Source organism: Trifolium pratense, linkage group LG1, assembly GCF_020283565.1.
Source record: "Trifolium pratense cultivar HEN17-A07 linkage group LG1, ARS_RC_1.1, whole genome shotgun sequence".
Taxonomy (NCBI): Eukaryota; Viridiplantae; Streptophyta; class Magnoliopsida; order Fabales; family Fabaceae; genus Trifolium; species Trifolium pratense.
This window is the reverse complement of record NC_060059.1, coordinates 44,662,091-44,686,283: the sequence shown is the minus strand read 5'-3', so window position 1 is coordinate 44,686,283 and position 24,193 is coordinate 44,662,091. Positions and strand designations below refer to the sequence as shown.

At 33.9% G+C, this 24,193-nt stretch overlaps 2 protein-coding genes and 2 long non-coding RNA genes across 20 annotated transcripts; 2 read left to right on the top strand and 2 right to left on the bottom strand.

Moving 5' to 3' along the window:
• Window positions 1-1,704: 1,704 nt before the first annotated feature.
• On the bottom strand, window positions 1,705-4,056 carry LOC123922893 (60S ribosomal protein L4). The gene is made up of 2 exons (XM_045975558.1): window positions 2,812-4,056; window positions 1,705-1,984 (listed from the first exon to the last, which is right to left on the bottom strand). Exons 1-2 carry the CDS (start codon window positions 3,916-3,918, stop codon window positions 1,871-1,873), a joined length of 1,221 nt encoding a protein of 406 aa, XP_045831514.1. The 5' UTR covers window positions 3,919-4,056; the 3' UTR covers window positions 1,705-1,870.
• Window positions 4,057-9,969: 5,913 nt separating this feature from the next.
• Window positions 9,970-15,805, bottom strand: LOC123917995. 16 transcript variants are annotated; one of them, XR_006812647.1, is made up of 11 exons: window positions 15,284-15,765; window positions 14,673-14,880; window positions 14,433-14,592; window positions 13,621-13,755; window positions 13,460-13,525; window positions 13,274-13,338; window positions 13,013-13,065; window positions 11,840-12,652; window positions 11,605-11,666; window positions 11,214-11,273; window positions 9,970-10,420 (listed from the first exon to the last, which is right to left on the bottom strand). It is a non-coding gene; the product is annotated as an uncharacterized LOC123917995 (long non-coding RNA). The 16 variants fall into 16 exon arrangements; XR_006812671.1 differs by having other exon boundaries at window positions 11,840-12,655; window positions 14,801-14,880; window positions 15,284-15,764; XR_006812670.1 differs by having other exon boundaries at window positions 14,801-14,880; window positions 15,284-15,764.
• Window positions 15,806-15,895: 90 nt separating this feature from the next.
• LOC123918038 lies at window positions 15,896-17,685 on the top strand. Its single transcript, XR_006812680.1, has 2 exons — window positions 15,896-16,053; window positions 17,497-17,685. It is a non-coding gene; the product is annotated as an uncharacterized LOC123918038 (long non-coding RNA).
• Window positions 17,686-20,827: 3,142 nt separating this feature from the next.
• On the top strand, window positions 20,828-24,193 carry LOC123922501 (zinc finger CCCH domain-containing protein 11). Of its 2 annotated transcripts, XM_045975222.1 has the most exons (9): window positions 20,831-20,964; window positions 21,110-21,274; window positions 21,385-21,469; window positions 21,591-21,731; window positions 21,819-21,907; window positions 22,066-22,254; window positions 22,342-22,472; window positions 22,588-22,690; window positions 23,704-24,193. In XM_045975222.1, exons 2-9 carry the CDS (start codon window positions 21,110-21,112, stop codon window positions 23,875-23,877), a joined length of 1,077 nt encoding a protein of 358 aa, XP_045831178.1. In that variant the 5' UTR covers window positions 20,831-20,964; the 3' UTR covers window positions 23,878-24,193. The 2 variants fall into 2 exon arrangements, with proteins under 2 accessions (XP_045831173.1, XP_045831178.1); XM_045975217.1 differs by having other exon boundaries at window positions 20,828-21,274.

Genomic DNA, 24,193 nt, shown 5'->3' with positions numbered 1-24,193 from the left:
TACATAAGGGAATAATCTCAAATTTATGGAAACTAGCTCAAACATTGGTCGCCCTAGCAAGAGTATGAGAAACCAAATTCGCTTGTCTCCTAACAAACTTAACCTCAAAGTTTACAGAAGAATATGACATAAGAAGAATAATGTCGTTAACAATTAAACTAAATTCCGAATTGCCCCGTCTTCTCGAATGAATAGCGTCAACCAACAACTTTGAGTCACTTTCAAATTGGACTCGCTCAAATCCACGATGGATAGCCTCTTTTATAACATGTAATAGTGTCAATGCTTCGCCTTCCACTATGGAATAAAAAGGCTGCTGCCATTGAGTCAAGCCAGCCACAAAATGCCCATTGGTATCACGAAAGCAAAGACCCAAAGAAGTAACGCCGAACCCAACTACAAACACAGCATCAAGTTTCTCCCTCCGAACCGACCTAGGATCCTCAACTGGAACAAGTTTTTTTCTTTAGTTTTTGTTATTTATCTTTATTAATGGGCTTGTTTATGAAAATGAAATATGGGCTTTCAAACTTCTTCTTCAACCCTGAGGAAGAGAGAGAATGTTCTAAGTTCCATTTCAAACTTCTTCTTCAACCCTGAGGAAGAGAGAGAATGTTCTAAGTTTGCAGATCTGCCCCATGAAACGCTAAAACAAAATTTATAAGAAATCTAAGGGAAGGGAAAATCATCAACACTGTTTGAAATGGAGGAAATTGGTTTACAAATTGTACGAAATTGTAAAAGAAGCCATGGGTAATTAGGGAAAAAAATTCTTCGCTTTTAGTTAAGGCAAAAGCTCCAATTTGTAGCTTCAGGAATACTCACGTTTGAGTAGAAAATCACATTGCAGGGATTCACATTTGCATTTAGCCAAACAAACCAGAAACCGTCGGAATCGCTTTTGGGGTCGAGAAACGCATGTTTGGTGTGCCAAACTTTAAACAGAGGCAACGTTACTTTGAAGAATAAAAAAAACTGGCGAAAACATTTTTTTTCATAATTGAAAGCATAATTAGAATCGAAGTTTATGAATATTAAATGTGTGACTTAAAATATGAAAATGGTCTGCAAATATGAATAGTTTTAAATTTTATCCTTGTATAAAAAAATTGGTTCGTACCACAAAAAAAAATGGTTTTAGTCCTTTATTTTTTATTATTAATGTTATGTTTAGTATTTCGAAAATATGTTCATGTTAAAAATAGTCCAAGATGTTAGAAAAATAAAAAATAGTCCTTGTGATGAACGAGATAGAGGACGACTCAACATAGCAAGACTTGTACCGATCTGACTTAGCAATTGCATTGAGGAGCGAGTAAAATAGGCCAAAGCTGTATCTGCGCAAAGATAATTGAAGTTGATACTGAGTGGGTATGAACTATGGACACCACCCGAAAGAATAATTGGGAAGAGGGGAAGAAGACAGGTGAAGATAATTGAAGTTGATACTGAGTGGGTATGAACTATGGACACCACCCGAAAGAATAATTGGGAAAAGGGGAAGAAGACAGGTGAAAAAGCCAAAAAACAATTATACGGTTACAGAAATTTACGTTCAATTCACTTTCAACCAAAATCAACATACAAAATCAAAATTAATTTCTCCATAGCAAAGTATACAATAAGTTCTTTAATGGCAGTCTGATCTCAAACACACTGTTTTTGATAAAAGATTAAGCCTACTTGGTTTGAAAGGCAGCTCAGTTCAAAAGGAGAGGAAAAATCTTTCATTTCAGGAACAAAAAGAAAGAAAATGCACAAGATAAAAGTTGCTATTCCTTACAAATTTAATAAACTCAAAATCCAAAGACATTTAAGATTTAAGGTAAAGCCTAGAAAACAAAGTTCAATGCGAAAATATAACTGGACTTCACTGTGAGACGCCCAACCACTTGGAGAAGTTATCAAATTCTGTATAATCAGAATCAGACACCATAGTTTGATACCATGCTTTTCCTGCTGCCTTGATTGCAGAAGCTTCTTCCTGGAAGAAAGACCGGAAATTAATGTTAATATGAATAATAACCAAAGATATATTTAACTAAAAAAGTAAAACAAAAGCGACACACACAGATAGGGAGCAGACGACACACAGATAGGGAGCACGCATAGAATGCTCAAATTGTTAATCTTTCTCTCCTACATACATAAAACTGACTGACCCATCCTTCCTCATACATGGACAATAATGAAGTTCAAATTACTAATCAGAGATAATAATCTTTCTCTATAATAGAAATTTTAAAGAAGACCAATCTCTATCGACAAGCACAACATGAAACTAAACATGGATACATAAATCAATTTAAGAGAGTTAATCAAATAGAAATAAAACACAGGAAATTGGCAATAGCACAATTAATAAGAGTAACTACTCAATTCAGTCTTCAAGTAGTATCATTACAGTATCCTATATCAGAAACATTTCAAATCAAAGTGATATATTATGTACTAGGGACTATATAATGGGATTAAATTGGTAATTAGAGGAATGCATTTGAAACTAAGTGAATAATGTAAGGGGGTTGACTGCATTTAAAAACAGATCCAAACTGAACAAAATTACGTATTTTAGAATATTAATAATGTTAGAACTATAGTGATGCACGGTCCTACAATTTCAGTGTAATACAGCAAGCTACTAATTTACTAAATCATCATGAATATCTGTATAGAGCCATAACAATAACAAATATGCAATCAAGTTTACTAGTTTGTAAGCCAAATTAATTAATTAATAATATAATACGGAAATTAAACTCAATATTAATTAATTAATTAATCAAGAATAATTGCAAAATAGTGAATTACCTTGGAAACAGATTTCCTCTTTTTGTCAAGCTTCTCCTTCTTAGCCTTAACCCTCTCAGCTTCAGCAAGCAAAGCCATCCTCTTGGCAGTCTTAGCATAAGGATTAAGCCTGAGCATAACATTCAGATTCTTCAAAGGATTCTTTTTCAAAGTAGCCCTCTTAACATCCTTCTTAACAGGCCTAACAACACTCTGAACCTCATCAGAATTAATAATCCTGGTAAGATCAGAGTTCACCATCTTAGCCCTAGGAAGAACATAACCCTTTTTCTTCTCAGAAGCCTTGTCAAAAGACCCGTAAATCGAATCCAATTTCTCGAAAGCAGTTTTAGTCCAAATCACAAATCTACCAAGATGACCACCAGGTGCAAGCTTCAAAAGATTCAACCTTTCAACATTGGTGATCTCAACACCAGGAATGTTCCTGAAAGCCTTAACAGCTTTAGCTCCTTCAGTTCCGTAAACGATCAATGGACCCTTACGGGAAATGTAGCGACGGTTACGCATTTTACCTTTTCCAGGACGGATTCCGTGGCTGTTCTTTGCTTTCTCGGCGTCGGGGAAAGCTCCAACATGCTTAAGAAGCTTGATAGCTTCCTTAGTTTTCTCAACTCCTTCAGCAGAATCTCCGACAACGAGAGGAAACTCCGGGACAGACTCGATCCGGTGACCACGAGCCAGAACAAGGGAAGGAACAGCAGATGCAGCAATAGCGGAAACAACAGCATAACGTTTCTGGTTAACATTGATCTTACGGTGCCAGCGGCGCCAGATCCTGGTAGGAGCGAACATGCGACCACCACGACACATGTTTCCGAAAGCCGCTTGACCAGCACGGTGAGTACCACCACCAGCAACACGAGGGATACGGGAAACAGCGCGTCCAGTACCCCAGGACTCAGCGGATGTTTGGTGGCCAGCTTTGCGGCTGACAGCGTAGGGTTGGCGGCTGTTTTTGGAGATGTTGGAGTGAACGAAGTTCACTATGTCAGGGCGGATCGCAGCGCGCATGACATCGGGAATGGGAAGAGTTACGGGGGAATCAGTGGCCATGTCTCCTTCAAGAGAATGGACAGTGACCAGGGGACGAGCTGCTGCGGCGGCCATTGTTTAGGGTTGTAGCAGAAATGGAGATGATGGAAGTGGAATGAATAATTAGGGTTTTTTGGTTATGGAGCATTTTAGAGTATATATATATCAATCATACCGTTCACAGTTTTGGGGCTTTGGATATTTCTTCTCATACCCAATTGTGTTTTGGGCTTCAAAATTTCAAGCAAATGTTTTTTTTTTTTTGACGCATTCAAACAAATGTTATGGGCTTCATTTTTTTTTTTTTATCTTAGTTGGGAAGGAAAAAATATATATTACAGAGATTTTTTCTCCATGATTTTTTTTTTTACACATTTTCCATGATTTTCAGAAATCGATATGCATGTGTTCAGTTCACCTAGTAAATTATAAGCTATTATTTATCGGGTATTTTATGTGTATACTAGAACATCGACCCGTGCGGTGCACGAGTCTGATTAGCTATAAGATATATAATGATTAAATAAGATATGATAATTCCAATAATGTAAGGTATATGAAAAAAGTTGAGTAACATTAAACGATAATTCAACAATAATTTTGGATATATATTCATACAAAGAAAATTATGTTATATTACAGAAGACTTTCTTATAGACCACATTCGAAGTCTTAATCGTATCTTCACCGTCGTTATCGATGATCAATATTTTTAATCCTTTTCTAGAAGTAACTATTGAAATTGCAACATACAACTGATCATGTGAAAACACTGGCGATGGAGGATATATCTCAACATGCTTTAAAGATTGTCCCTGACTCTTATTAATAGTCATCGCAAAAGAAATCATTATAGGAAATTGTCTCCGTTGAAATTTAAAAAGAGAAAATCTAGGTATGAAAACCTGATCACCAATATTACTTCCTGAAATAACTTTTCCTTCAAGAGCACGTTTTCCCAATCTCGTAATAATAAGTCTTGTTTCATTGCATAATCCTAATTTTTGATTCAAATTTCTTAACAGCATAACTTGAACTCAAACTTTAAGTCTCAACTTGTGATTTGGAATTCCCGACGTAGAAATCGTGTTCAAAAATTCGGGAGTATGAACATCATCCACTGTTTGACCGTCTACATTTTGTGTGAGTGGAGTATCATAACTCAAATATGTTTTTTCTTCACCATAAATTAAATCCAACATATAATCATTTATTGTGTCGACTATTGAATTTTTAGGAGCTAGTATAGCTCTATTTTGGAAATATGTTATATCGTTCATGTTTTGTAAAAGTTGGGGATAGGTGCTTTCAACGATAGAAGCAAGAGGATCACCTGAATTTGGAATCAATAAATCTGATGGATTGTCAAGTTCTAAATCGTCGTCGTTGTCATCTCCAATTTCTCCATCGCCAACACCCAAAACTCATTAAGAAAACAATCTTCTTTGTTCAACGTCTGCACTCGAAGCACCACCGAGAAGCCCCATGTTTTTACTCAATGTTAAAACTTCACAAAAATTCCAAAGAACCGAAGAATTAATAGTAGCATGAACAACTTCTGGGCTTGTACCTTTGGGTATTACTGATAGAATTTGTCTAAAATCTCCGCAAAAAACAACAACTTATCTTCCGAAGGGAATGTGTTTATTTTTTTCATCAACAGAATTTTGAGAATATCTTTTAAAGTTCGATCAACAGCTTCGAAATAGTGTTTGTGCATTGGTGCTTCATCCCATATAATGAGTTTTGTTTTTTGTATTAATAGTGCCAAAGGGCTTTTAGGAACTATGGTACATGTTGAAAACTCGTCAACATTTAGAGGAATACAAAACCTTGAATGTGTTGTTCTACCGCCAGGTATAAGCAATGCAACGATCTCACTCGAGGCAACTGTTAAAACTATCTCACCTTTTGAGCGTAATGCGGCTGACATGACCCTCCAGATAAATGTCTTCCCTGTACCGCCATAACCATAAAGAAAAAACACACCAGGTTTGTTTTCCTTAACTCTTGTCATGATTCTGTCATATACTTTACGTTGCTCTGAAGTCATAGTTGACATCAATCTAACATGTTCCTCAACTAATGATTGTCTATTTTAATTCAATTCGTCGTGTATTAAACTATTTTGTATACCAGGAACTAATGATGTGTCTGCTCTAGGCATTGGAGGATAATCTTTTAAACTTCCCACAACTACGTAACATCATCTCAATATCTGCTAGTGCATATTGTATCAATTGATCATCGGTTAATATTAAATCTGCAATGTTAAAATCAAAATAATGAATGTGATTAGTGACATGACTATGGTTGTGTTTGGTTGTATTGCAAAAAAAAAAAAATTGATTTAGCAGAATTGAGTTTGATAGATTTGATTTTGGTTAAAAGTGAGTTAAACAGAATTGATTTATGTTTGGATACATTAAAATAAAAATAAAGGGTATTTATAAAAAATATCAATTCTTTTTCCATTTTTTCTTTTTGACAAAATTCTTTTTCCAATTTTAAAAAACTACAATTTAATAAACTGCATAATAAATAATTTAAAAACTGATATAAGCAAGGTTACATGAGTAAAAAAATAAACAACTAATAAGTATGGTTTTATAGAAATAGGTGAAAATATTTTATACCTGGAGCACCAAGCAAGCGTCTCTGTTTGTGCAAAATGTCATCAATCAAAAGGTGTGAAGTAGTTGTCCAAACTATTTCTGACCTGGTCAGCTGATCTGACACCAATAATGTTGCAAACATTGATCAAGAAAGACATAAAAATATTTTGTGATAAATAATATAGTCAACAATAATTTTGATATGATATACTTTTAAAATTGATAGTGCTTATCAATTATTGCACATAATTTTAATCACAATTGGTATACTTGTCATAGTGGTTGGAAATATTGTCTTGCACTGAAAGGTTGCGGGTTCGAATCCTAGTTAAGACAAAATTGTATTATTTTTTAATAAAAATTGCAAGATAAAATGGAGGAAAAACAGATAAAACAAATTAGGGTTTAGAATTTGCTTGTGTATACAAGCTTATAATATAAAAGATATGTACTCTAGTAATATGTACGCTAGTAATTATTATTGTAATACTTTTTCACGGGATAATTATTGTCTAATTCTAAATAGTTGTCATGATATATTAGTAAAATTGTGATTAATTTCCTTACATGTGTACTTGCTATGATGTGATTATTTTAGGTGTACTTAGTTATTCTTATTTGTGGTGCATTTGAAGTGTTGATATTGTATCATTTTTATCAGTTTAATTTTTCTCTAAAAAACTAGTATTTTAATTTGAATATTTTAAGAAATAATTTTTTTAGCTATGGGTGAGTAAAATAAAATAATTGTAAGCATGTATTAGACAAAAGGAGTAAATTTTGTCCATATGATTTAAATAAACGATTGTGATGATTTTGCAATTAAAAACAGCATATGACTTTTATCTTCTTTGATCCACGTTCGTCTCTTTTTATTCACCCAGAAGAATCTGGTATAACAACTTGTTGCTGTTATGATTTGATTAAGTTTTTTCTTGACCACCTCCACTTTTCGGGAAACTTGGTCAATGGTCTACTTTTGAAACAAAGTTTTAAAATGCTCCACCAAAATCTTTATCTCTTGGGTTTTCTTTTTTTCCCCTTCTTTTTAAAGTATTTTGTATTTTTATCACCATGTTGTAGCCAGTAAACTCTGGATTTTCCTTCCACCACATCTCTTCCCCGTCTAATAGAGTGTCCACCTGCAGCTCTTTTGTTTTGATTTGATTAGATAGGTCTACATTATCATAAATCTGATTTAGTTCCATAAGTTCTTAATGAACTCTTTTGATTTTTCTAGTAGAATTCCAAGCAGGTTGTTCCCCTATGTATAGGGTATTGAGGTTATGTTTCCATCTTGTGGCTATGTGACCCTGATGATACCTCTAAAATATGCATAAGTTTTAGTAGCTATTTTACTTAATAAACTTTGCTTATTGTGCAAGTTACTTGAGCTAACTTGCTACAATTCTCTTATTTTGCAGGGCAAAGAGCTCGAATGACTGGAAATGAGCATTTCTTAGGCCCAAATTCATGATTATCTAAGCATGACATCACATGAATTTTAAAGGAACGATCCGTTTATGAAGAGATAACCAAAAACAAGCCAAATGTTGATAAATTCGTGCATTATGACACTTTTGCATTTGGGAGTGAAAAATCAAAGATGATAGGTATGGAGATTTCATGGTTGTGACAAACAATAAAATCGATAAACAGTGCCTAAGAGGAAACACTATCACGGTCGTGACAGCGAGCCACACGACCGTGACAGTCTTAGCAGATGAAATTTGTCAGTTTCGATTTTCTATTTTCCTTTCTATTGATGATCATTATGATTATTTATTGTATCTTTATCACTTTGTCTACAAAATTCTCAGTTTGTAAGCCTATACAAAGGCCTCTTATGTTTTCTAAACATCATCAAGCAAGCTTCATATCATTTGCAAAAATCAAATAAAATTTCTTGTTATTTTTATGTCATTGTTATTTTTATAGTTTTTGTTTATATTCATATATTCATATATATATATATATATATATATATATATATATATATATATATATATATATATATATATATATATATATATATATATATATATATATATATATATATATATATATATATATATATATATATATATATATATATATATTGTCACGATGTCAGGGTTTAGAGATATATGTGTATCTATAGGTTAAATGTTGCATGAGTACGTGTCGGGAGCGGCAATTCCACTACCTACACTGCCTGAGTGGGGTAGGGGATAATACAGTCTTAGTAGTATTGAGCCTTATAGCACCTCTAATGGTTCAACCCAACATTAGTATTTTAGGTGGGTCCATGTTGCCACATCATCTTAAAGCAATTCATTCAACTTTTCACTCCAAATGTGGAACGCTAAAAAACTCATATTGGGTCCCACAATCTTACCACCCATATTAATATTTTATTCATATTTAATATTATTGCAACTTAATGCTGGCGGATGGACACAAGAATCTGTAACGACCCAAATTTAATTATTATTAATTAATTGATTATTTGCATTTATTTTATTTGTGGTTTTTAATGTAATTAATTAATTATGTGTTAATTGTTGGTTTACGTGTTTTTAATAGAAATAACCCGTTAAGAATAGAATGAGGGAAGCGATGTGTTAGAATATGTTTTAGGCCCATTTAGTAGAGGGGTATTTTGGTAAAAGAAGAAGGTGGTAAACCTAACTATATAAGGACCAAGTTAGAGAGAGGTTATCATAAACTAGTCACCGCCCCGTGCGATGCACGGGTTTGGAGGAACGTCATATACATAACAATCATGGTTGTTATCAATCATGGATGCTATGAGCCAAATGAAGTTAGTCATAAGCATATAAAAATTAATCAAATTGGTTCATTTGGAGGAACACCAAATTTATTTCAATCATGGATGCTGTCAATTAAGTGGGTTAAACATAATATATCATTGCAAATATAGGATGTTTTAAATTAAAGACATCATATAATTTAATCTTAATTAAGTGGGTTAAACATAATTGATCATTGCACGGGTTTTGCAAAACGCCCAATATATATCAATCATGGTTGTAAACAATGAGAGGGGGCAAACATAGGCATCTATATGCCAATCATGGTTGATATGAGCCAAGGGAGTTAGTCATAAGCATATGAATATTAAGTTAAAGTATGCAAAATATTCTAGTTAAGATAAAGTTTAGAAAAATAATATGGGACATGTATATGATTTTGATCGAGGTAGAGGCAAGTAGATGAACCAACGCCACAATCAAGACCACTCTAGAGATAGGATTTTTAACCTCCTCACTCCATTTATACTTATACTTCAAGCATCTCCTATTAAACCCGTAGTTTTAACGATTATCTTAAAAATTAAGAACTTGTTATTAAAGCCCAATATTTAAGTGCTAGGTAGAAATTGATAATTTTTCCGAGATTTAAGTGTTGGTTTTATCTTTTGTCGAAAAAAAAATTGCTTGTTTTATCTACAGAATAGCAAATGATTCCATATTCTTTCTTAAATTAACTTCACCATAATGCGAAACTTAAAGATCCCTATGATAACTTTCAAACATAATACAGTAGAGGAACCTTCACCTTCAAGATACATTACAAAGAAGTCATCCAGTGATCAAATCAGATCTACACAATACAAATGAATAATGATCCTCTCTTAAATATCACACACAGACCAAAACAAAACAATCACCTATACAATTTAAATGAGCAGGAGTAACATTCAGCAACAGGATAACGACATATAATCTATTTTTCTATTGATTATAATAACAATACATATGAGCTATAAACATATTATTGGCCGCAATTTACATAAAGTGAATAAAACATAAAAAAACAAAACTATCCACTTAATTCAGCTTGGCTTCAGGGCAAAAGATGTCATTGGTCGTCGCCATTGTTTATCTTGATCTCTATAAGCTCCTCGATAGCTTGGCGGCATATAGGGTATTTATCTGATTGCACTCACTGCACATACACTGAAAAATACAACAAATGTAAATGAAAATAATCAAAATAGTGAAGAGGATATAATATGCAGCAACATGATTCAAATGTGAAAACCAAAGTTTCTCAAATAATGGTACTATGTTGTGAACAAACTTGCTCCAAATAGTGAGTGAGATGGTAAGAGTGAGTAGTGTAATCAATAACATGCTTGTTCACAAGCAATAACATGATTACTAATCTCTTTGAACAGTGAGTAGTGTAATCAAATCAACACAAAAACCAAACTTAATTCATATATACTATCAGTATAAATGTTTTTCTACAATGGCAATATATCGGTAATCGTTGTACAATCATAAGTTCATAAACACTTCTAATTCATATATCCATATTGAACACCCTGTTATTAATGCATCCTCTTTCTGGTTGAATGACCTTGATTGCATGTACTTCACCAACAGCCATCAAGTGGTACAGGCAAGAAAGTCATGCAGTTTCCCAAAATTTTGTAATCAAACATATATGAACAAAGACTAAGATTAATCATCTTACACATTCATATTATTAGCTGCTTGATTTGAATAACACGAAGAAATGTTGACGCAATTATTCAATCTAAATCAACTAATAGCTCAAGCAAATAGGCAATGGCCAAAGGCCTTTAGGCAACAGCCTATATTTGTTTGAAGTGTGGACAAAACACAACAATACATCCATGATCAAAGCAGCTGCGGTGATGGCACCGCAGCAATACAAGCCACATGTTTCATTACAACACCTTATTCCCCCACATAAAATATACAGGAGACCATAGAATACTACCATGTCAATGTTGAATTTCTTAAATGCAGAGTGTATCTGAGGTGCTAAAAATATATCTGCCTGCAAATGATCATGAACATGTTAGATTATACTGTACATAATTAAGTAGAAAATATATTCCAAAAAATATGCAAATCGATCTAGTGCTTGTTCCTACAGCTAACCCTATTAATTTTCAAAAAGATGTGATCATTAACTTTGGGGTTGAATTGCATTATATTCTAAAATATCAGAAGATAAATGCATTTATTACATTATAAATCAGTGATCAGACATTCAAATAGTTGACATTGTTAGCAAATATTTTTGGGGTACCGGACCCTTTTGAAAAGATTAATTTATTCCATTTATTAGTTTTCAAACGAACAAATTCCAACGATTAGCAATGTACCATGAAAACTTCATCTCCAGTGGCAAACCTCCCAGTGTGTTCTTTCAATAGCTTTTCAAGAGCTGAAACACATTCAAATGTAAATACATTATAGATTAGATTAAGCCAACAACACACTGAAACTTGCATCTATTAGATTACCCCATATGAGCAGTTCACTGTGGGTTCTCATTCCATAAAATTTAGCATTGAAAATACAATTTTTTTCTGAAAGTGGTAAGAGGCCAGTACCAACCTGAAAGCATTGAGCACCAAGATAGCTTTGCAGCATCCTAATAACAGATGCACCTTTTCTATAACTTATTGCATCAAATATTTCATCAATCTAGCGAGCATTATTTATCTCCACCTTCCTTGTCCATGCCACACTCCAATTATCCAGCATAAAATTGTCCACATAGATAAAAAGTTCATGAATAAGAAGTAACTCCAGTTGATCATATAATTAGAAAAACAAAGGGGTCAAGGAAACATAGGTTGGAAAAGCTAACAGAAATCTCATACCATTTTAAAGCAAGTAAAAATAATGATACAAAGTTTGGATAAAAGATGCAACTTTAGCAATTATGCAGAAGCAGGATATACTAACCATATTTAAAAGCTACAAACAATTGAAGGGGTAAGGTAGAAAACAGCTCTTCAAAAGAAATGTCACTAAAATTGACAGAGGAGAAAAACATTCAAACATATGGAAATCGTATACAATCCGAATTAATTTTGTTGACAAATTAAGTCCAAAAATAATAAAATAAGATTTATTATTGTCTTAAATCTTAACAAAGATTTATTATTGTCCAAAAATAACACATGAAAAACAAAATGATAGAGATAGTAATCATACAAAACATGTCAATCTTCCTTGAGACCATTGTGGTAGCATATGACAGAAAATGGATGAGGATATGCAAAACTACAAAGAAATCAATCTTTTATATATAGAGAAAGATGTATATAGAGATTATACTTACATTGTAAGATCATATTCCATCCGATAAGTGTGAATCTTGTCAAGAACATTGTGCACACATGAACCTTGAGCATGATCAATCTCCTTGCAAAAATAATGAAGGAGTGATTGGTTGAAGATGATAGATGGGAATGGATGGTTTTGGATGCAAGAAAATTAAGGGATTTGGGTTGTCTGATGGTGGAGTTAACCATTCTTATATTATTGAAGTATTAAATGAGGAGAGGATGCAGATAACAGAATTGATGTCAAGAGAGGAAGGATTAGCGCATACATTCATCAATTTTAATTTGTTGATTGGCCATGGATATGTAGATGTATACACATACATCATGATCAAAACACTAGCCATTAAGATACAGCATATCCCAAGGCATGCATACATAAATATGAATACATTGATATATCATCATAATGTAAGAGATGCAAGAAGAAAACTACCTCTTATAAGAGATGATCAAAACCTTCAAGCTAGATCAAACTCCACCCTTTATCTGCAAAAAAACACAATCTCATCAAATGTTTGAAAATAAATCATTTTTCATTCTACAAACATAAAAAAGAGATATTTAAAAGCTGAAACTATTTTACCAAACTCAAAAACATAGTAACCTTAATCACCAAAAATAAAAAATTAGGTCCAAAATAATATACTTTCTTGTTAAATCTAAATCAACAGAAATAGAATAGCAAAATATTCACCTCTTGAAACCTACAAGCTTTCACTCATTCAATTATCATAAAATCAGCTGCACCATCTTTTTTCACTGCAAAATCATAATAATCGTTATTGTTATTAGTATTAATTTAATTAAAACTAAACATAATGTTCATGCTGGCAAAGAAAGGATAAATACACATCAATTGTCAAGTTATAGAACCACTAACAGCTCTATTCAGTCCTTGAAGATTCCGATGCTCAAAAACAATAGTTCTGCCAGGTTGAAGTGAGGCCTGAACAAAAATTGAGCAGCAAATAATCAGATTAATTGAACAGGAAAGATCCATCAGTTGTTGAAGAAAATTGATGTTTAATTTTATGGAAATACCAGGGTGGGATACCCTCCTCGTCCAGGAACAATACTCCATTTAGTATTGACTTCAGCTGTCTTCTGATCCAACTCTTTTACCTTAATTTCAACAATTATGCCTCCCTCACTATTCTCATCAGGCCGTGGATTAACCTCAATATTCAAAAACAAAGCAAGAGAATTTATGTTTGGATAAACTTCCCGTAAAAATTTATGAACAAAAAGTATTAAAAAAATCTTGTAATAACCATGAGTATTTTAAACAGAGCTACTTGTATAATTTAAAACTACATTTGACATCTTACTTTTTCAAAAATTCTCTTATTCAATGATAGAATCAACTGGTATCTATGGAAAATAATTGGAAGAAAAAAAAAAACAGGAACTTATTGTTAATCCCTCAGAACAATGTGATCATGAGCAATGAATGAGTACATTTTTTAGGGCCCATTTGAGAGTGCATCATCTCTACTTGTTCTGACTATCTTATCTAAAACTAACTCTAACCCCCTCCCTTCTGTCTATTTAGTAAATTCTATTACAAAATATGGTAGTTACAGCTTACAATCAATTAGTTTCCCCTTACTCTCACCCCTCCTTTCACATATACATTTCTGATAAAAGGCCCCCTATCATTTAACTGTTCAATAAACACTTACAAGCCCGTAAAAACTTTATCATAAGTAAAGAACCATACAAGCTATTAATTAATTCAAACTTAGGAAATCATGCAGCAATAATCCCAAAAATACATACTTGACTTCCATAAAGACAACAAACATAATGCTTAATTGTAATTTAAAAAGAGCAAACACTTCATCTCAGCATACCAACAGGGTTAGCAGTGATAAGCTTCTCCCCCACAGCCCTTACTGCATTAATCAGAGCTGTAGCCTGGTTTGTTTGAGGCACCCTTTGCTGTGAAATCACAGACCGAAGCAACTCTGCTGTCTGCTTTGCTGTGGCCTGAGAACCTTCAATGATAAGCTTCTGAAATTTACTATTAATTAAAGTGTGGCTTGATAAATTTAACCATATAAATAGTCAAATCAAATTATGTGGGATCTTACAGTTTGATATTTGTTTGGGTCTGCAAAAAATGAATCTAAGCTCTGAAATTCACTATTAATTACACATACGATGAAACAAAAGCTGCAATTTTTTTTTTTAAACAAACACTTTGAAGAGAAAAACGAACCTTCTTCTGCTTGCCACCACCAGATTTGGCTAGCTTGGAGGAAGATGGAGTTCTGGAGGAGCCTTATCCTTCCATGGAGCCTGCAAAAATACAACACAGAGAGGAGAGCTTGCCATTAAGCCACAAAAACACATCAATATTTCCAAATTCAAACACCAACCTTCTTCAACACATAAATTAATCAAAAAAATCATTCCCAAACCAAACCACCATTTTCAATCAATAAAACAAACATCATTAAAGAGTGAAAAAATCATCACTATCACCATCCACCGTATTTAAGTTCAATGTTGGGGTTTTTTGCAGAGCATAAAATTGATAGGGGAAGAACAGAAAAAACCTAAAAAAAATCATCACTATCACCATCCACCATAACTACCACACATCACCACCACCTCCAATCTTCAACCATCCTAACAAAAAAAAAAGCAACACAAAAAAATAAAATAAAATAAATAGAGTATAGAAAGTAAGGGATCTAACCAGAGGAAAGAATGAGAAATCGTCGCCGCCGTCGCCAAGCACCGCCGTGTCACCGCCACAAGAATTCTCTCGGCCGGAACTCCTCCTCCTCGCCGGAACTTCTCTCCCGCCGGCAAATCTTCTTTCACTCGGCAAAAAATCACTCTCACGAGTGATTGATTTGTAGATGGTGGTGGAGGTTAGGATTAGATGGGAGAGGGCAGAGAGAAAGAGATTGGGAATGGTTGAGGTTAAAGAGAGATGAGAGTGTTAGTGAGGATGGTGAGAAAAGAGAGAGTACGAGAGAGAGAGAAAAGAGAGAAGAGAGAGAAAAACACTTGACAAATGAAAAAAATTTGGGAAAAAATAAATATATATTTTATTGGGCCCAATGCATGTGTTCCATGTAGCTATCCATGTGTAAGTTTCTAGTTCTCACTTCTCAACATGTGGCCATTTGATAGCAATTAGGGTTACCAAGGGAGAAGGGAATTAGGGATGCAAACCTAGAGGTGTCAACATTTTATTGGCTAATACACAAAAATGTCAAGTGACAATTGGACAAAAAATTAGGGCTTCAAATCACCATAGAATTAGGGCTGACAAAGCAGCCTTGCTTTTAGTATAATAAGATTATGATTTTGATGGAGGTAGAGAGAGAAGCTCTCAAGAAAGAAAGATAAAGAGAAAGTTAGAGAAAAGAAGAGAAAGAATGAAGAGGAAAGCTAAGTAGAGGGAAAGATTGAAGAAGAGCTAGGAGATGAAGGACTAAAGAATCCAACATCAATAAGGTATGAGAGTATTAATTTATTCATTTTGAGATGGTTCATAAAGAGGGGAGAAAAACCTTTCTTCTCCATACCCAAACTCTTTCATCTCTATGGGTTGTGGTTAATTTGGGAATTAGGAATGTGTTTATATTCCTTGTTGATGCATATATGATGTCATTGCTTTTGATTGATTGCTCAAGCTTTGCAAAAATGGTGGGTTTTGAGATTTCTGATAAAATCTAATAACTTGAAGATAAGTGATTAATCTTGATGATTTGATGTTTTTAACTTATGTTTAAGTTGTTTTATATGAGTTATATGTTGGGTATTAAGTGTATGTACTTTTCCTAAGTTCAAATAAGTGATTTTGGTGAAAATAAGCACTTTTGGATCAAACCCACCTTCAAAACCCGTTTTTATGAAAATCTGCAATATAGTATTTGCGTCGAATAGTTGGACGCTATGGCGTCGCTAATTTTTCTGCATAATAATTATGCAGTATGAACTGCATTTGCGTCGAAATATATCGACGCTATGACCGACGCAACTGTTGGTTTGACAGTTTGACTGTTGACCCTTGACTTTGACCAGACTGCGTTGATTGTTGACTGAGTGTTGACTTTCCGATGGTTCATGCACCCCGAACCTATTTTTCACAGTTTTTTGTGTAGATTCCGAATCTGAAGTTAGTTTTCTGGAATAATGATTGCTTGTTAATAATTTCTTATGTTAGAAACATTATTTGGAAATAAAATGAGTTTTGTGAATTCAAATGATTGAATAATTAGAAATATATGCTAGTATTATATTCAATGATAATTGGATTGTTGATTGATGGAATAAATGCATTATGTGTGACAATGATGTTTGTGATTGAATCATAATATGAATTGTTAATTGATCATGGAGTTGATAGTTAATTGGAATAGTAATTATGATTGATATGATAGTGTACATACATATTGGTATATGTGTAGATGTAAATATCATATAATTGATATGTGAATATTTCATGCACTCATGTTGTATGATTGGCCTTTGGTAAGGTTGGAAATCCAAAGTAATTGGTCAAATGCATAACCGCTTTGGTAAGCAAATGAGAGATGCAGAGGGATATAAGTTTATCCAAAAAGGAATGGTACCACATGCATTAGATATGCATTAGGAGACATACATTTCTAATTGACATTAGTGTGCATTTAGGAATTATGTGTCATTTGTACTTGATAATTGTCATTGATTTAACATAAGTGTTTCTTTGATAATTATGTGTGTATTTGTTATCTAATTCGCTATGCTATATTGTTAATGAGTATGCTTATTAGATAGAATTGTGTAGGAACATATATGCTTATGCCTTACTTTTATTTACTCAAGTGTGGATAGTAATCGAGTTACTTGCACTTAGTCGGATATTTTGCTAACTCTCTGTTTTGTGTATGTGCTGGACCTTTGGGGGTCCAGGTTCTCAGGTCGTGTGTTCGAGTATTGATGAAGCTCCGCTCTGATTGTGACACGGGAAAAGTGGGTTTTATATATGTAGAGTCCTCTAGTCTTAATTATTTTGTATAATTAATAATACTTTATTTAATTCAAAGATTTGTTTAAACTCGTATTCTACCAATTAATGTTATTAGTAAGGTTTTGAAGTAATTTGTAATATCTCGAACCAATATTTTATTAATCTTTTTGATTTAAGTCTTTGACCTTATTTGATCCGCTGCGTAGTTTTTGAAAATAAGATTCTAAAGGTAGAATAAGGCTAATATTGGGTTTGGGTGTTACAGAATCCAGCCGCTGAAGATGCTCTTAAGTATATCGAGTTTCAGTCATGTCCCAAACAACTAGGTTGCTTCTTATAAAAGTCATAAACTGACTTCTTATTCGCACCTCCCCTTTTTCTTTAGTTTTTCTAAACTTTTCTATAGTTTTACTACTCATACTCCCCTTTCTTTCCAACTTATTTCACACCCCCCTTCATTAGTTTTTTTCTTGATTCTCTAATTTTCCCTCTACATCCATTTCTCTTACTTTCCTTCACTCTAATTTAATTACTAAATTAAATAAATTCTTATTTACGGTTTCTTTCACTAAATCAATACCTCTACCCCACCAATTAAATTAATGCATAAACACCACATCACATGAGATAATTGACCATGATACATGTCATAGGGGGTAATTGACTAAAATTTGCAAAATCATGAGGTTAATTGACTGAAATTTAATTTACATATAAAGAAAGAGATGGAGACGGGGAGTGACAGAGATAGGAGTGGAGAGATAGGGAGATGAATATATATATATATATACACACACATATACACACACACACACATATATATATATATATATATATATATATATATATATATATATATATAGAGAGAGAGAGAGAGAGAGAGAGAGAGAGAGAGTGAGAGTTAGAGAGGGAGGGAAAATAGAGAGAAATGGAGAGAGTTATAGAGAAAAAAAGAGAGAGAACAATTGCAACAATAACAACCTTAACAACAACCTTGTAAAATATTCAAATTATTATGAGAGAGAAGTAGGGAGAGCGAGAGAGGGGTGGGTGGGGGGGGGGGGGGGGGGGGGGTTAGAGAGATTGAGGGCGAACTGTTCAATATAAAATACAAAAAGGTGTCATCATTGATGAATTCACAAATATTATTGAGAGAGAGAAAAAAGGGGAAGGAGAAAGAGTTAGAGATAGGGGATAAAAAGGGGGAGAAAGTTAGAGAGAGACAGAAAGAGACGAAACACGATTGAAACAATGACAACAAATATAATGAAAGATAGAGAGAGGGAGAGAGAATTAAAGAGCGGGGGCGATAGAGAGGGAAAAAGAGAGGAAGAGGAAGAAAGTTAGAGAGAGACTAAAAGAGAGGAAAAACATATACAATTGAATTCACAAATATTGTTGAATTCCATGATTGATTTGAATACTTTACAAAATTGTTGTTTTGTTTTTGCAACTGTTCTCTTTATCTTTTCGTCTCTCTGTAACTTTCTCCGTCCCCCCCCCCCCCTTCTTTTTTCCCCTCTCCCTACCCCCTCCCTCTAACTCTTTCTTCATCTCTCTCCTTCTCTCTATTTCTCTTTCTCACTCTCTCCGTCTTTCTCCATCTCTTACTCCCTCAATTTCAAAACTTTAGTCATTTTAGAGTTTTGCATGTGGATTAAGAAATAATAAAGATTGACAAGTTAAGTCATTTTTACCATTATTTTATCAAGAAAGAGAAAATCCATTTAATGAATGCTTTAGTTTTTGTAAGAGTATAAATGATAAGGCTTAACTATATATTTGGTCCCTTACGTTTATTTTAGGTTTCAATTTGGTCCCTTACGTTTAAAACGTGTCAATTTGGTCCCTTACGTTTCCTCCGTTACCATTAGTTGGTCCTTTCTGTTAAATTACAAGTTAACTCTGTTTAAAAATGCCACGTGGCTAACATTTCAAATTTGTCCCTTGTCATATCCATCATCTACCGTTGATAAAAATTGACTATATATGATTATCATACACCCTCCCACACTAAATAATAAACATGTCTCCCTCACCATTGCAACTTGCAAGACCTTCCTGCAACCTTATTACTTCCATCGCAACTATCAAACCATATACAAAAATAAATAACAAAGAAGAACAAATCAAGAGCAATCAATGGTTAATTTTTCGATTTGGTAGAAAACTTATTTTTTAGATCTGGAATCATTTTGAGATTGGGTTATGATCTGCAACTTTTTTAGATCTGCAATCAATGAATAATTCCAGCTCGGAACTGAGGGAAGAATTAATGATTAATCATGTTGAATTTTTTTTATGTTTGATTTGAGTTGAATTGAATTCGTTAATCATTCTTGTTGCAGTTCTTTGGGTACAATTTTGTTAATCATGTTGGATTTTTTATGCTTGATTTTTTATGCAATTTCTTTAGATCTGTGATTTTAACATAAACTGGGTTTTTGTGATTTTTTATATTTGACTTTAGATATGCAATTGTTTTTGTTTTGGATGTTGTGGTAGAGATTTTGGTGGCGTTGGTAGAGAGAAGAAGAAGATGGGGGCGGTGGTGTTGAGTGAAGGAGATGATGAGATGATCTCATAATCCAGTGTAGGGTAGTCCATGATAATCATACACAATCCTTTGTTTTAAACGGTGTTAGTATAAAAATTAACGGAAAGGACCAACTAAAGGTAACGGAGGAAACGTATGGGACCAAATTGATACGTTTTAAACGTAAGAGACCAAATTGAAACCTAAAATAAACGTAAGGGACCAAATGTGTAGTTAAACCTAAATGATAAAGTATCATTAATTGTGCATTTGTTTCTTAAAAGGACTAAAGTTTTGGGACAAAACCAAAAAGCTAAAATGACCAACGATTTGAGACGAAGGGAATACTTTTTATGCAAATTAAATTTCAAGCAATTAGCCCAAGAATTCTTTGCAAACTTTAATCAATTACCATGTGAGTCTGTGACGTGTATCCTAATCAATTATCCTTGTGACGTGGCACCACGTTGACAAGTGCCACATATGTTGTCAACGACCACATCATCAAAATAGACGGAGTAAAACGAACCGGAGTCAATCTGATTGGCGATTTACAATTTCAAGAGGTATTTGCATATTTCTAAATTTCAAGGGTATTTAACGAATTTCAAAATTTTATGGATGTATTTGGCTTTTCAATGATTTGACAATTTTCTAATTTCAAGAAATATTTGGGAATTCAAAAAATATTCGAAAAATTCTAAAATTTCAGAGGATATTTAACATTTCACTATTTTAAATAGTTTTGATTTTCACGGGAACACAAAGTGATGTGAACTGTTATCGTGAAAGGGTAAATCGGGAATTCCATTTTTCCGTAAGCTTCTCGAATCCAAAACTCGAAACCCTAATCTAACACTAACATTGGCAGCAGGTATACACACATATCAATCCTCTCCACAGGATTGAATCATCACCCACATCTTCTTCTTCTTCTTCGTCTCGTAATTTGATTATTGAATTGAATCTACTACTACATATTTTCTATATATTTATTTTCTTTTTGATGCCGATACGAGATGCCTCCGAAGCAATCAAAAGCTGATGTAGCGAAGAAGCAGAAGGTTGTAGAAGACAAAACTTTCGGTCTCAAGAACAAAAACAAAAGCAAAGCTGTACAGAAATATGTTCAGAATCTCAAATCATCTGTGCAGCCCAAAATCGACCCCAAAGTCGATGCAAAGGTATCATCATCATCATCATCATCATTCGATATTCTTTTAAATTAGGGTTTTTAGTAATGTAACACCACTGTTTTCAAATGGCTTAATCTTTTACTTATTGATCTTAACAGAAAAAGAAGGAGGAAGAGAAGGCCAAGGAGAAGGAGCTGAATGATTTGTTCAAAATTGCTGTTAGTCAGCCTAAAGTCCCACCAGGTATGTTGTTATTTTCTGATTAAAAAAATTTCATTTTTAATTTGGTTTTTCTCTATAGTCAAATGGGTTTATATTATTATTTAGTGTTGTTGGGTGCTAATATATACCTGAATTTTGTTAGGTGTTGATCCCAAGTCTATATTATGTGAGTTTTTTAAAGTGGGGCAGTGTGCTAAGGGTTTCAAATGCAAATTTTCCCATGATTTGAATGTTCAGAGGAAAGGGGAAAAGATTGACATATATAGTGATAAGCGTGACGATGGTATGTAGTTTGTTGATGCTGATTATTGTTTTGGTTTTTATGACTTTTTCATTTTATAACTTTTTGGTTTTGCTGCTATGTTGTCAGAAACAATGGAGGAATGGGATCAAGAGACATTGGAGAAAGTGGTGGAGTCGAAGAAAAATGAGTATAATCAGAACAAACCAACTGACATTGTATGGTTTATTTAGATTTGTTGGAATTATATTACATTGTTTACTTGATTTTTTCCATTTTCTTGTTTGACGGTTCATTATGAGGCTTCTTTTGTTTGATTGTTGTGTGCATTATTCAATTTGAAATAATTTGTTTGTTGTTTATGTACTTTATTTAGGTTTGTAAACACTTTTTGGATGCGGTAGAGAGGAAGCAATATGGTTGGTTTTGGCAATGCCCCAATGGTGGTAAGAATTGTCACTATAGACATGCACTTCCACCTGGGTATGTTTTAAAATCCCAAATGAAGGCTTTGTTAGAGGAAGAATCTGATAAAATGCCAATTGAAGAGGAAATTGAAAAGCAGGTGAACTGTTTTTTCCCCTTATACAACAAAGCTATGTTAGTTAATTATTGTATCGGATTTTCTAACGGAATATGTAATGTGGTTTAGCGGGCCCAAGTGAAAACTACAACTCCCATGACTCCTGAGTTGTTCATGCAATGGAAGAAGAAAAAGTTGGACGAGAGAGATGCCAGTTTGGCTGCCCAACAGGCAGAGAGGGCTAAGAATGACCGTATGAGGTATGTCCATTATCTATTCCCAATCATTCACATAGGAATCTGTATATTATGAAGGCTGATACGTGTTTCTTTATTTTTTTAAACCTAATCAGTTGTATTATCTCCTTAAATGCAGTGGTCGTGAGCTGTTTTTGTCGGATGCTAGCTTGTTTGTGGATGATGCGGAAGCATATGACAAGTACCAAAGAGAACCAGAACCTGATGAAACTGAACAGAATGTAAGTTTTTTCTCAATGCATGTCTCTTTGAAATCTTAATGCATTTTCCATGTATATAGTTGAAAGCTGCAATATGACTTGAATTTTGTAGCTTTATTCAAAAACAAAAATTTAACAGTTGCAAATTTGGAAAATTTTATGGCCATAACTGCCACTTTTCATTATGATACTGTAAAACTAATGTTGTTTTTGACGGTATATACAATTATGTACTGTTCAACTTTGCTTATGGGTCCGTTGGATCTTAGGTTAGACATGGGGTGTAGCTCATCCCGACGCCGATCAGTAACAACTGGGATTTATGGTGCGAATGGGCTTGTGTGCAACTTTTTATGCATGAGCAGTCCCATAGCAAATGGAATTTTACTCATAGCAAATGGCTTTTAGAAGCAGATTCTCCTACATATTGTGTTAAGCTATAAATTTTGCCTGCAAATTATGGTTTGCATGCAACAATGTAGGGTGTAATTAGTCAGTGTCATCTCTAGGCTTACCTATAGTTCTTGGGCTGGCACCTTGTAGCCAGTTGTTTTATGAATGTGTGCTGTGTAGTCAAAATGGCGAGCCGATGCGTGAAATCATGCGGTTTTGCGATCTTGCTGGGTCAGGCCGAGTTTGTGCACGGGAAGAATCTCAAATTGGTGGGAGCGGATGGGATCGCTGTGCAAGATCGTGAAAGCGGTAGAATCGTGCAAGTAGTTTGTTGGCAGAGTTGTTATTGGATTATAAAATGACTTCCAAAAACTAAAAAGCAATATAGGTTATTGGATTATAAAATGTGCCTTTTCATTAATGCTTGCATCTAGGCAGCGTCTGGTTGGCCATCTGAATAATACTCTTAAGGCCAATTCTTCACATTTTCCCTCTGTGTTCATGTAGTTCTACCATTATAATGAATTGTAGATTTGCTGAAATTATCAGTCTTAGATAAAATATGGTGTGCTATTAATAATTACTTGATACTGATTATACAATATATTTTGGTTTTGCTAATTTGTTGGATCCAATTTCAGGGGAATGGGAGTGCTGCTAATAATGGTCCCAGCACCTCAGCAGCAGGTGGTGCTGATGATGAAGTTCCTGATGACATTGATGACGATGAATTGGACTTGGATGAGTTAAATGAACTGGAAGCTAGTCTAGCCAAGACATCAATTCAAATTAATGAACCAGGAGCTGAAGCTTAATCTTGAAAATTTATCTCAACCATGATGTGATATTTTTATGCCTCTGCTTAACAATCTATCATTTGCTTCTAGCCACAGGCATTCCGCATTTAAGGAAGTTTTTCATATGAAGCCTTTGATGATAATGAAATCACTATTTACAGCATTGCATTTGGTATGAACGATGACAGTTTTTGTACGATTCAGTTTTCTGTACTTAGGTCCCTCATTGGACCCGTGACTATGACAAACTTTTTGTTGTTCTAATGTGGGTAGTCTTTGTACAGACTGTACCTAATTTTTGTTATTTGAGTTTCCCCTACTTTGCAATGGCTTA